General features: G+C 41.5%; 1 protein-coding gene across 2 annotated transcripts in view; it reads right to left on the reverse strand.

Annotated features, from left to right (window-relative positions):
- The window catches only part of scfd1 (sec1 family domain containing 1), a 262,452-nt gene that overhangs the window by 184,970 nt on the left and 63,275 nt on the right, over positions 1-14,207 (reverse strand). For both annotated transcript variants that reach the window (XM_080202894.1, XM_080202895.1), the window contains exons 7-8: positions 660-749; positions 47-102 (exon numbers count right to left, since the gene is read on the reverse strand). In XM_080202894.1, the coding sequence (XP_080059020.1) occupies positions 47-102; positions 660-749 (146 nt within the window). The remainder of the gene's footprint in view (positions 1-46; positions 103-659; positions 750-14,207) is intronic.

Raw genomic sequence — 14,207 nt, forward strand, 5'->3', positions numbered from 1 at the left:
CATTTTCTATCATGATAAATGAAGGAAATTTAAATGCATTTCCTACCACTGCTACCATATCAGCTGCATTTCCTCGAGGGCATCGTATAATTGGAACAGCACCTAATGGAAAGAAGATTATCAGGCTACAAGATTTAGGCAAAGGTATTTCTTTTAGTTATTTTTCTTTCTATGCCTCATAAGACAAACATGTTCCTCGCTCTGAATTGGACAGAAGGACAATCTCACAGTTTCTTTACTTCTCTCTATAGGCTGTCCATGAAGTTTGAAACTCAATAAATGGGAACTGTAGAGGTGCAATCATGTGTCACATTCAACCACAGTGTGACATAAAATACTGTCAAAACCGGGCAACCCAAATTAGTCTTATCGATACATTGTTGTGACATTTTACTTAACTCTGTAAACTTTGCAGTTAATCTCGACTAACCTAGCGACAAATTTATTGGTCCTTCAATTTCTCAAGTATGAGCTTCCAGCATACAATGTTCAATGAAAATAATAATAGAAATTTTTGTAAACTTCTTACCCACATCAATTTATAAAACAATATTTAAAAAATATAAAGCAGGGAGTTTTCTTTAAACAATTTGACAGGTTATACCAGCCTTAAAAGTACTCATGGTAATACATGCAAGAATTTATTATACTATACTTACCCATTGTAACAAAGAAGCAGAAGAGACTGTCCACAAGAGTGTCCATAATGATTTCCATTTCACTATCGGTGATATCAGGTCTATTGATTGCTGAAAGCAAGATGTGGAAATAGGCTTTTAAGAACATAAGAAATAGGAGCAGAAGTAGGCCATCTAGCCCTTCGAGCCTGCCCCGCCATTCAATAAGATCATGGCTGATCTGAAGTGGTTCAGTTCCACTTTCTCGCTTTCTCCCCATAACCCTTAATCCCCTTGCCTGCCAAAAACCTATCTACCTGCGTCTTAAATATATTTAGCGAGGTAGCCTCCACCACTTCACCGGGCAGAGAATTCCAGAGACTCACCACCCTTTGAGTGAAGAAGTTCCTCCTCAACTCTGTTCTAAACTGCCCCCCCTTATCTTGAGGCTGTGCCCTCTAGTCCTGCTGTCCTTTCTCAGCGGGAAGAACCCCTCCAACTCTACCCTATCCATCCCTTTCATTATCTTGTACGTCTCAATAAGATCCCCCCTCATCTTTCTAAACTCTAACGAGTACAAGCCCAGTCTATTCAGCCTCTCTTCATAGCTCAACCCCCTCAACTCCGGTATCAGCCTAGTGAACCTCCTCTGCACTCCCTCCAAGGCCAAAATATCCTTGCATAAGTGCGGCGACCAAAACTGCACACAGTACTCCAGCTGCGGCCTCACCAGTGCCCTGTACAGTTGCAGCAAGACCTCCCCTACTTTTATATTCAATCCCCCTCGCCAAGAAGGCCAGCATCCCATTTGCCTTCGTGACCACCTGCTGCACCTGTAGGCTGGGTTTTTGCGACTCATGCACAAGGACCCCCAGGTCCCTCTGCACCGTAGCATGCTGCAGCTTTTCGCCCTGTAAGTAGTAGTCCTTCCTACTATTATTCCTACCAAAGTGGATAACCTCACACTTTCCAACATTGTATTCCATCTACCATTTTTAAGGAAGTCAAATCATGCGCCATGAATGATAGGGAGGAGAGAGGACAAGAGGTGGTGGCAAGGTGAAAGCAAGGCAGGGAAGATGGCAGGCAGTAGAAAACATGGAGAAATCCCCAAAAAAAAAGAAAATAAAGATACAAAAGGGAAGAATTTAAAACAATCGCTATAATTAGAGAAAAAGTATTGAGAAAACAAATGAGATTAAAGTCTGACAAGTTCCTTGAATTTGATGCCCTGCATCCTAGAATCTTAAAAATAGTGGATGCTGAATTAATTGATGTATGTAGTTGTAATCTTCCAAAATTTCCTAAATTCTAGAAAGCTCCCATTTTAATTGGAAAACTACAAACGTAACAACCAAAGATGTGTAGGCTAGGTGGATTATGCATGGTAAACGCATGGGGTTAGGGTGGGTGATGGGAAGGATGCTCTTTTGGGGACTCGACTGGCCAAATGATCTTTCTCTGCACTGTAAAGATTCTATGATTGATTCTGTGAACTTTATTCGAGGGGGGAGACAGAGAGCAGGAAACTATAGACCAGTTAGCTGAACACTTGTCCTTGAGAAAAAGCTAGAATCTATTATTAGAGGTAGTAGCAGCACATTTAGAAAATTATATTACAAACAAGTAGGGTCAATATGGCTTTGTGAAAGGGAAATTTGACAAATTTATTGACATTTCTTGAGACAAATTACTGTCTGTAACAAGCAAAATTGATAAAAGGAAAACAATGGATGCAATGCATTTGGATTTCCAAAAGGCATTCCATTTGGTGCCACATACACAAGATAAGATGGGCAGCCTGGTGGCACGATGGTTAGCATCACTGCCTCAGTGCCAGGGATCAAAGTTCAATTGCAGCCTTGGGTGACAACGTGTGAAGTTTGCACATTCTCCCATGTCTGTGTGGGTTTCCTCCAGGTGCTCCAATTTCCTTCCACATCCAAAGATGTGCGGGTATGGTTGACTGGCCAACCTAAATTGCCCCTCAAGGAGATTAGTGAGTTAAATATTTATGCTTACGGCGATACAGTCTGGATGGATTGTTGGTGCAGTCTCAATGGGCTGAATGGCCTCCTCCTTTATGATTTTATTCTACGATTCAAGAACTCATGGTGTTGCAGGTAACTGCTTGGTTAACTAACAGAAAACAGTCGGGATAAATTAATCATGTTAGCAAACTGTTAACTTGTGGATTACAAAAGGGATCAGTGCTGGGGCCTCAAATATTTAAATCTGTATTGATGTCTTGGATGTCACCAACTTTGCAGATGATACGAAGATGGATAAGAAAGTGAGGAGAGAAACAAGACGTTTTCAAAAGGATATAGATAGGTTAAGGGAATGGACACAAGTTTGGGAGATAGATACTGTGAGAAAACAAAATGATTAGGAAATCATTAAAGCCTAATTAAGTTAGCCAATTTGATAGGTAAAAGCAGAACATTATTTAAATAGAGACAGACTGCAGAAAGCTGTGGTGCAGAGGAATATGGATGTCCTTGTACATGAATCACAAAAGATTGGCATGCAGGTAGGAAGGCAAATTTAATGTTGGTCCTTACTGTAGTAGTAAAGTACTATTAGAACTGTACAGAGCATCTGATCTACTTTGTACAGTTTTGTTCTCCTTATTCAAGGAGGGATATATTTCCATTAAAAGCAGTTCAAAGAAGATTCAACAGGCTGATTCCTGGATAAAGGGGGTTATCTTACAAAGAAAGGTTAAGGTGTGCCTATACCGTTGGAATTTAGAAGAATAAGGTGTCCTCCTTGAAATATATAAGATTCTGAGGGGCTTGATAGGACAAATGTTTCCCCTCATTGGAGAAGGCAGAACTAAGCGGGACAGTTTTTAAATAAGGGGTCTCCCATTCAGGACAGAGATGAGGAGAAATTTCATCTCCAGGGGTTGTTAATCTTTGGTGGGTTACTTAACCAGTTTGTGGATTTTATTCAACAGGTATTGTTAGCTTGCAGTTCAAGACAGAAGTGAGGGAAAACTCATCCAAATGCATTTAATGTTACTACAATCGTGTGACACACTACACAGGGGTATTGGTTTACAATACATAACATCCCTGTATCTTTACTCCAAAAGTACAACTGACATTAACTTCAATTCTTACTCAGTGTGAACAATAATTATATTACGAAGTATCATTCTATAAGTGCAGGTCAGTGGGACTAGACAAAAATGGTTTGGCACAAACAAGGGCCAAAAGGCCTGTTTTTGTGCTGTAAATTTTCTATGGTTCTATGGTTTTCTATTAAATACAGTTTTATACATCAGTACAAGAGTCTTTTAGATGGACACTGGTTCTGCTCAGGCAGAATCTGTCATTCAACAAATTCATATCCTTGGTATTCTACTGCCACTCAGTTCAGGCACATAGTCTGATAAAGTTGGTTTTTCTTCAGTTTCTATAGATTTCTTTTGCTCTTACTACTAACACTTCTACCATAATAAAGCAACAGCGGCAAAACTAAGGTATGAACAGACAGTGAAGCCAAGAAGTTTTGATTAAGGAGAAAGTTTTAGTCAGAAATTACTCCAAGTGCTCATTCAACTGGTGTAAATTCTGAATTCGACTCAATCGTAATCAAAGGTTCAATTACAAGCCTGGAATGTCAGATGTTGTCCTTGCAGATATCAACTCTGCAAATTCTCTTTTTGAAATGAAGATTTGATCTTTTTGCCTCCTCCAAACTCTCGTCACAGGTTTGCACAGTGTAAGAAATAGGCCCCATCTTTGCAAGTATTGTGGCAGGTAGACACTTCTCACTTGAATAGTTCTTCCTAGCTAAATCCTTTTCTCCTTGTTCAAAATTTCTCGGTGCATTCACAGCGAGTATCTTGGTTTTGCTGCTGTTGTTCTACAATGGTAGAAGTTTCAAGAGGTAAGAGCAAATCAAATTTGCTTTTTTTAAATTCTTCTTTTAAAACAACATAGCCAGCAAGATTTGGGTTGTTCCATGGGCTGAATTTCTGTAGGATATGATAAAGTTGCTTACTCTCCTGGTTGATGGTCCTTCATCTTTGGCTGCTTTAATGGTATTCTTCAATGACTCTACCAAACTCTCCATCAATCCATCAGTGGAAAGATGGATGATAAGAGACAGTTTTGAATTGCTGTATGCCACGGCATCTAAGACAGTCCCGCAAAATCAATAGGAATTAGGGTCAGAGAGTCATAGAGGTTTACAGCATGGAAACAGGCCCTTCAGCCCAACTTGTCCATGCCACCCCTTTTTTTCAAACCCCTAAGCTAGTCCTAACTGCCCGCATTTGGCCCATATCCCTCCATACCCATCATACCCATATAATTATCTAAATGTTTTTTAAAAGGCAAAATTATACCCGCCTCTACTACTACCTCTGGCAGTTTGTTCCAGACAGTCACCATCCTGTGTGAAAATATTGCCCCTCTGGACACTTTTGTATCTCTCCCCTCTCACCTTAAAACCTATGCCCTCTAGTTTTAGATTCCTCTACCTTTGGAGTGGGCAGTGAGAGCCTTTTTCCTCGGATGGAGATGGCTAGCACGAGGGGACATAGCTTTAAATTGAGGGGTGATAGATATCGGACCGATGTCAGAGGTAGGTTCTTTACTCAGAGAATAGTAAGGACGTGGAATGCCCTGCCAGCAACAGGAGTGGATTCACCAACATTAAGAGCATTTAAATGGTCATTGGATAAACATATGGATGATATTGGAATAGTATAAGTTAGATGGGCTTTAGATTGGTTTCACAGATCAGCACAACATTTGGTGGTTATTTTCCAGACGTCGCTGGATTCCGGGGAAGTGCCGGAAGATTGGAAAACGGCTAATGTTACGCCGTTGTTTAAGAAGGGTGCCAGGCAAAAGGCGGGGAATTATAGGCCTGTTAGTTTAACGTCTGTTGTAGGTAAAATGTTAGAATCCGTCATCAAGGAGGAAATAGTGAGGCATCTTGAGGGGAACTGCTTGATAGAGCAGACGCAGCACGGTTTCGTTAAAGGGAAGTCGTGGCTGACAAATTTACTGGAGTTCTATGAGGATGTGTCTAGGGCGGTGGATAGAGGAGAGCCGGTGGATGTGGTCTTTCTTGATTTTCAGAAGGCGTTTGACAAGGTACCTCACAAGAGGTTATTGCAGAAGGTCAGGGGGCATGGAGTTGGGGGTAGGGTGTTAGCGTGGATAGAGGACTGGTTGTCAAATAGGAGGCAGAGAGTGGGGGTCAATGGGTGCTATTCGGATTGGCGGATGGTGACTAGTGGAGTGCCCCAGGGGTCGGTGCTGGGGCCTCAGCTATTTACCATTTATATAGATGATCTAGAGGAGGGAACCGAGTGTAGGGTGTCGAAATTTGCTGATGACACCAAAATTGGTGGAATGGCAAATTGTGTGGAGGATGGTGAGAGTCTACAAAAGGATCTAGATAGGCTGGGCGAATGGGCCAGGAAATGGCGAATGGAATTTAATGTTGGCAAGTGCGAGGTGGTCCACTTTGGTAGGAATAATGGTAGGAAGGATTATTACTTACGTGGAGAAAAACTGCAGCAGGCGACGGTGCAGAGGGACCTCGGGGTCCTTGTGCATGAGTCGCAAAAACCCAGCTTGCAGGTGCAGCAGGTGGTCAGGAAGGTGAATGGGATGCTGGCCTTCATCGCGAGGGGGATTGAATATAAAAGTAGGGAAGTCTTGCTGCGGCTGTATAGGGCATTGGTGAGGCCGCAGCTGGAGTACTGTGTGCAGTTTTGGGCGCCGTACTTACGCAAGGATATTTTGGCCTTGGAGGGAGTGCAGAGGAGGTTTACTAGGCTGATGCCGGAGTTGAGGGGGTTGAGCGATGAGGAGAGGCTGAATAAATTAGGCTTGTACTCGTTAGAGTTTAGAAGAATGAGGGGAGATCTCATTGAGACGTATAAGTTGATGAATGGGATGGATAGGATAGAGGTGGAGAGACTCTTCCCGCTCAGAAAGGATAGTAGGACTAGGGGGCACAGCCTCAAGATAAAGGGGGGGCGGTTTAGAACGGAGTTGAGGAGGAACTTCTTCACTCAAAGGGTGGTGAATCTCTCGAATTCTCTGCCCGTTGAAGTGGTGGAGGCTACCTCGCTAAATATTTTTAAGACGCAGGTTGACGGGTTTTTGATAAGAGAGGGGATTAAGGGTTATGGGGAGAGGGCGGGAATGTGGAACTGAGCCACGACAGATCAGCCATGATCTTATTGAATGGCGGGGCAGGCTCGAAGGGCTAGTTGGCCTACTCCTGCTCCGATTTCTTATGTTCTTATGTTTTAACATCAAAGGAGGAAGAGTCTGTACTGCCCTGTAATGTTCTATGTTCTACCTTTGGGAAAAGATATTGACTATCCAGCTGATCTGTGCCCCTCATTATCTTATAGACCTCTATATATCCCCCCTCAGCCATCTACGTTCCAGAGAAAAAAGTCCCAGTCTATCCAGTTTCTCCTTATATCTCAGTCCCGGTAGCATCCTAGTAAATCTTTTCTATACTTTTTAGTTTAATAATATCCTTTCTATAATAGGGTGACGAGAATTGCATACAGCATTCAAAGTGTGCTCTTACCAATGTCTTGTATAACTTCAACAAGACATTCCAATTCCTGTATTCAATGCTCTGATCCATGAAACCAAACATGCCGAATGCCTTCTTCGCCACTCTGTCCACCTGTGACTTTACTTTCAAGGAGCTATGACGTACCCCTAGATCTCTTTGATCTGTAACTCTCCCCAGTGCCCTACCATTACCTGAGTAAGTCCTGCCCTGGTTCAATCTACCAAAATGCATCACTTCACATTTGTCTAAATTCAACTCCATTTGCCATTCGTCAGCCCGCTGGCCCAATTGATCATGATCCCATTGCAGTTGGAGATAACTTTCTTTACTGTTAACTATGCCATCAATCTTGGTATCATCTGCAAACTTTCTAAGCATGCCTCCTACATTCTCACCCAGATCATTAATATAAATGACAAATAACTGAATTCTTTGCCAAGATTGTCTCAGCCAATCCCATGGACGAAGTGGTATAAGAGGTGAAGTGTTTCAAATCCTAGCACAAGACTGACATAGTCCTATTCTTTCTTCAACCTGAGAGTCCATCCTGACTACCAGAAATAACTCCTTGTGGCTTCTTTCATACCTGGAAAAGGTGCAAGATTTCACATAGTTTTCTTATGATTCGGTTTTGTCCTGAATTGGTAGACTGATAGAGCACTGCCGTTAGCATCCTGCTCTGATCTTCTATATTTAATCTCATAATTATGTACTGATGAGAGACAGACAATCTCTGCAAATTACTCACTGCTAAAAGGTGGTATCCCTTTGGATGAACCAAAAATCATTGTTAAAGACCTGTGATCAGTTAAACAAGGTAAAATATTAATGAAATCTCACAATTCCAAAAAACAGACTTGGCTTCCTGTTCCGCTTCAGCATACTTTTATTCAGCACTTGTCAACAATCCCAAAGTGAGAGCTATTGGTACTTCATCTCCACTTGGCATTATATGAGACACAACTGTACCTACCCCATCTGGTGATGCATCATATGCAAATTGGATTTTTAATTTAGGGTTAAAATGAACTTCTGATTTCGTTAGCATCTTTTTGACTTCATTATATGTCTTTTCGCTGTCTTTTTTCCAGGTCAATCGTTGGTTCACACTTAATGATCATAAAATCCCTACAGTATAGGAGATGGCCATTCGGCCCATCGAACCTGTGCCAACAACAAATCACACCCAGACACTGTCCTCCTAACTCCCCACATTTAACCTGCTGATCCCCCTGACACTAAGTGCCCATTTAGCATGCCCAATCAACCTAACCCACACATTGAGAGTGTGGGAGGAAACTGGAGCAAACAGAGGAAACCCATGAAAACAGGGGGAGAACGTGCAAGCTCCACACAGATAGCGACCCAAAGCCAGTCCTGGTATGTGAGGCAGCAGTACCAAGCACTGTGCCAATGTGCCACTGTGTATGAAGTGGTTTTAATATGGTAGCTAAATTTGGAATAAATTTTCCACAGTATTTGATGAGCCCTAAAAAAACTCAGTTGCGATATATTCTACAGTCTAAGCACATTTAAAACCAGAGTCAACTTCTTAGGTTCTTTGTGGAGCCCATCTTTATCAGTTACATGGTCTATATAGCTTATTAGGGATTTGAAAAATATGCATTTTTCTTTCTTAACATGAAGATTGCACTAGATGCTGTAACGTTTCTTCTAAATTCTCTCAATGTTCTTGGTCATCTCTGCCCATGATTAGAATCAATTATGGTCACTTAAGATTTCATCCATTGATTTTTGGAAAAAGTTGATACCAATATTATTCTGAACGATAGACATTAATACTGGAACCATCCTTTGAGTGTAACAATTGTTAGCAGTGGTTGCGACTCAATTGCCACCTTCATTGGAAGGTGTGCTTGGGGACAAGTCCATCTGGCTAAGCTGTTTACCAGCAATCCAGCAAAGAGATCCTCAATTAACGGTAAGGGGTACTAGTCGACCTAGATTTGTCACTTTGAAGTCATCACAAATTCTTATAGAGCCATCAAGCTTAATGACAGGAAGAATTGGAGTTTCCCAACTGCTTGTGTTTACAGATTCGATGACTCCACCTTGATTAATTTTTTAAGTTCCATTTCAACTTTAGGCTTGATAGCATAAGGCAAAGTTCTTGCCTTTAAGTATTTTGGACTGCTCTCAGGTTTCACCTGTAAGTCGTAGTCACTTCCCCGAAAGTACTTTCAACCACCTACTTGGATTTTTCTAAGAGTTTCTGTAATGTGTTCTTTTTACCAACCAATTGTTTAATTGCTTACCAATTCAGTTTGATTTTGATTAACCTCACAATTCCAAATATGCGGGATAACTTTAACAACACATAATAGCAATTTTTCAGATTGACCCTCTGTTTCAACTTGCACCATGATATAACCCATCACTGGAACTACTACTTCTGTGCCAGTTCGGAAGATTATATTAGAAGGCTTTAATTTTTTTTAAGCAATAAATGATACAGCTCCCTTGTCTATTTCCATTTTAATTTTATTCCCATTCAGCTTCAGACAGATCCAGAATCTCGGTCGCCCTGCAGCAATAAAACACCATGTTTTAGTTCTTCAATCTCTGTAGACATGTCTTCCTGGGAATCTTCATTGTCTTAGTATTTCTATAGTTTTTGTGTAGATTTGGGTGTTTTCTTGCTTTTATCCTTCTTCAAGATTTGAGAATGGTCTGGTCAAACACATCATGGTTTCGTGACCTTTCTTGACAAAATTACGATATTTGTTTTCCTATACCAACAATCCTGCAGAGAATGCACCATCCGGGCACATCAATGGCATACTTGCGTGATGCAGTACGTTCTTTTCTCAGTATTCATCTTCTATATATTGGTGCCAGCTCCAATTTGAGAAGCCTCTTTAGCGGCCAATTTCTTAACTGCTATCTTAACAGCAAGTTGTAAAGACCTTCAATATGCAAACATTTTAGAATTGCTTCATTTTGATGTCCACAAAACAAATCTGTCTTGCAGTATGTCTTTGAGGGTTGAGTCAAACTCACAACTCTGCTCATTTCTATAATACAGCTCCATCGATGAAACCTAAATCTTTCCACTGTAAGGTTTTCCTCACTATCACATTCGATTCAAGGACCCAGTGCTGCAGGTCACTACGTGTGAAGGCGCACAGCAGGAAACAAACTCCCCAGCTCTGTAAGTAAAGTTGTTTTTCCACAGCTTATTCCACATGCCTTATTTTCTAGGAGATTTTAGGCCCACTGATTGTTTTAATCCATTGGTTTAACAGTTAATGAAGTGGCTGAAAATTTTTTTCTTTCCCCGCCCCAACTCTCAGCACATTCCCATGGTTGCAGTCGAGTAACAAGAAATTAATGAAAGGTCTGATATATTTTTTATCAATTCTAAAATTAGTATACACCCTCAACAATTTCCAACAACCAAATTCAACTGATAGTGTAGTAGTCCCCTGAAAAATAACACTTGATTCAAGGTACAGGTCTGAATTTATGACAATTTTTACAGTAAAAGCATCCTCATTGCCAATTTTATCTCTTATTGTTATATATTTAAGTGGTCAGATCACTTCAAAGGAATGAAAAGTTGCTACACTGTGGGTTACTTAATCAGTTTGTGGAGTTTTATTAGATGGCTGCTGCTAGCTTACAATCCAAGAAAAAGGAGAATTTCCCAAACGGCTCTGCTAATGTTACCACAATCATGTGACATTACATAGAGATGCATTGATTTACAATGCATGACATTTCAACTGAAATTTCTCATCCCTAGAACCATTGTAAACTTCTTCCTCATTTATTCCAACGTGTTCACACCCTTCCAATAATGTACACAAGTTGTCGTAGTCTTTGACGACAATGCAGAGTCGCCGAGCAGAGACTGATAGCCAAACTCCGCACACGACGACGGCCTCAATTGGGATCTTGGGTTCATGTCACACTATCTGTAACCCCCACAACTTGCCTGGGCTTGCAAAATCTCTCTAACTGTCCTGCTTGGAGACAATACATTCCTCTTTAACCTGTGTTTAACCTTCTTTCCACTCACATTGTCTGTATCTTTGATTTGATTACCTGTAAAGACTCGCATTCCAACCATTATTTTGTAAATTGAGTTTGTGTCTATTTATGCCATTTGTGAACACAACTCCTCAGTCACTTGAAGGGGTGACATTTTGAAAGCTTATGCTATCAAATTAACCTGTTGGACTTTAACCTGGTGTTTTGAGACTTCTTATTGTGCTTACCCCAATCCAACACTGGCTACTCCACATCATAGCTCCTACTACTCAGCCACGATGCATCGACATTGCAATATTCCAGTCTAACTGGCCCAATTCCAGTTTTGCTCCATTGAAGTTCGCTCTCTTCCGCTAACTGTCCATTGTCCTTTTCAACTATCATCCCGAACCTCATGATACAATGATCATTAGCTATGAGGAGAGGTTGGAGAAACATGGTTTGTTTTCACTGGAGTGATGGAGGTTGAGGGGAGACCTGACAGAAGTCTACAAGATTATGAGAGGCATGGACAGAGTGGATAGTCAGAAGTTTTTCCCCCAAAGTGGAAGAGTCAATTACTAGGGGGCATAGGTTTAAGGTGCAAGAGGCAAGTTTCAAAAGTCAAGGCAGATTTTTATACACACAGTGGTGGGTGCCTGGAACTCGTTAGCAGGGGAGGTAGTGGAAGCAGATACGGTAGTGACTTTTAAGGGGCGTCTTGACAAGTATATTGAGATAGGAATAGAGGGATATGGTCCCCAGAAGCGTAGGGGGTTTTAATTAAGTCGGGCAGCATGGTTGATGTAGGCTTGGAGAGCCGAAGGGCCTGTTCCTGTGCTGTAATTTTCTTTATTCTTTGAACAAATCCATTATCACTATTGTTCTTGACAACTTCTTCCTCCTTTCCTGTACAGCTGAGCTGTTCGCAATGCCACAACCTGGCTCTGACTGCACTCCTGAGTAAGCTGCTTCCAAAACAGAAAACTGATTTATGAGCAGGACCCCAGAGGAATACTGCACTACCTGTTGGGCGGTCACCTCTCCCCTCCCTGCCTACAAGCTCCCAAGGTGTAGCATGAACATCTGCCTGAATGTGCTATCCACGTAGTTCTCAGCTTTGTGGATGTGCCATTGTGACACTGCTCAAACTCTAAAACCAGAAGCTCAAGGTTCACTTTGTTGCACATCTAGGGTACCAATAGCATCCATATCATCTCACATATTACAGGACACACATTCCACTCAATCAAGTTGCTCTGTCATGTTTTAAATTTACTTTGATTCATTTTAATTATACAGACCCTGGCTTACCCTTACTCCAGGTGTTTTTCATTTAAATCCAAGTACAGCTGCTGTTTTAAAACTAAAATGCTTTTCTAATTTACAGTACATTAAAGACAGATCCCAACAATAATTTACCAACTAACAAACTTACAGTTTTCCTGTGATATCACTACTTATTTTTTCACCTCCTTGTGAACACAGTGCAAGCCAGTTCCAGATATCTGAATAGTCCACTGCCTGTCCAATGGTGAAGAGATACATGGCTTCTCCCATCTGATCATAAAATCCCGATAGTGCAAAAACAACTCATTTGACCCATTGAGCCTGTATAGTCAATAATCCCACTCGGGCCCTCTCCCCATAACCCCATGCATTATCCTTCTAATCCCCCTGACACTAAGGGGCAATTTAGTATGATCAATCAAAACCACACATCTGTGTGAGAGAAAACTGGAGCACCCAGAGGAAACCCACAAAGACAAAGGCATGGGGAGAACATGCAAACTCCACATAGTTGCAGTGGCCCGGGTGGGATCAATCCCAGGATACTGTGAGAGGCAAGGGGGGAATGAGCTGGGGCCTTAAGAGTTATCTCTGCATCCTCCTTGGCCACAGACGATGTTCCAGAAGACTGGAGAACAGCTAATGTTGTCTTTTTGTTTAAGAAGGGAAACAGAAAATTCAGGTAATTACAGACCAATGAGCCTGATGTCAGCGGTGGTGAAGATGTTGGAGAAGATTCTAAGAGACAGGATTTATTTTCATTTGGAAGTGAATGGATTTGTGATAGACAGCATGGTGTCGCACGGGGAAGGTCATGCCTCACCAACATGATTCTTTTTTGAGCAGGTGACAAGAAAGATTCATGAGGGAAAAGCAATGGATGTTGTCTATATGGTCTTTAGTAAGGCATTTAACAAGGTCCCTCATGACAGGCTGATACAAAAGGTAAAGTTACATGGGATCTGGGGTGTGCTGGCAAGGTGGATACAGTGCTGACTTGGTGAAAGACAGTAGCGATGTAAGGATGTTTTTCAGAATGGAGATCAGTAACTAACGGTGTTCCACAGGGGTCAGTGCTGGGACCTTTGTTGCTTGTAGCATATATAAACGGTCTGGAGGAAAATGTAGGCGGTCTGATTAGTAAATTTGTGGATGACACAAAAATTGGTGGAGTTGCACAGAGTGACAAAGATTGTCAAAAGATACAGCAGAATAGAAACTGATTGCAGACTTGGGCAGAGAAATGGCAGATGGAGTTTAATATAGACAAATACGAGTTATACAGTAAATGGCAGAACTCTTAGAACGTTGACATACAAAGAGATCGGGGCATATAGGTCCACAGATCCCTGAAAGTGGCAACACGGGGGATAAGGTAGTCAAGAAGGCATACAGATCATACTCATCGGTCGAGGAATCAAGTATAAAAGTTGGCAAGTAATGTTACAACTGTATAAAACATTAGTTAGGCCACATTTGAAACATTGTGTGCAGTTCTGATCCCACACTACCAGAAGGACATGGATGCTTTAGAGGGGGTGAAAAGAAGGTTTACCAGGCCATTGCCTGATGTAGAGAGTTTTAGACATGAGAAGTTGGGCAAACTCGGATTGTTTTCATGTGAAAAATGGAGGCTGAAGGGTGACCTGATAGAAGTCTACAAAATTATGAGAAGTATAGACAGGGTGGATAATCAGAGGCTTTTTCCCAGGGTAGAAAGGTCGACTACAAAGAATA

This window comes from Carcharhinus amblyrhynchos, chromosome 14, assembly GCF_965287045.1.
Source record: "Carcharhinus amblyrhynchos chromosome 14, sCarAmb.v2.hapA, whole genome shotgun sequence".
Lineage (NCBI taxonomy): Eukaryota > Metazoa > Chordata > Chondrichthyes > Carcharhiniformes > Carcharhinidae > Carcharhinus > Carcharhinus amblyrhynchos.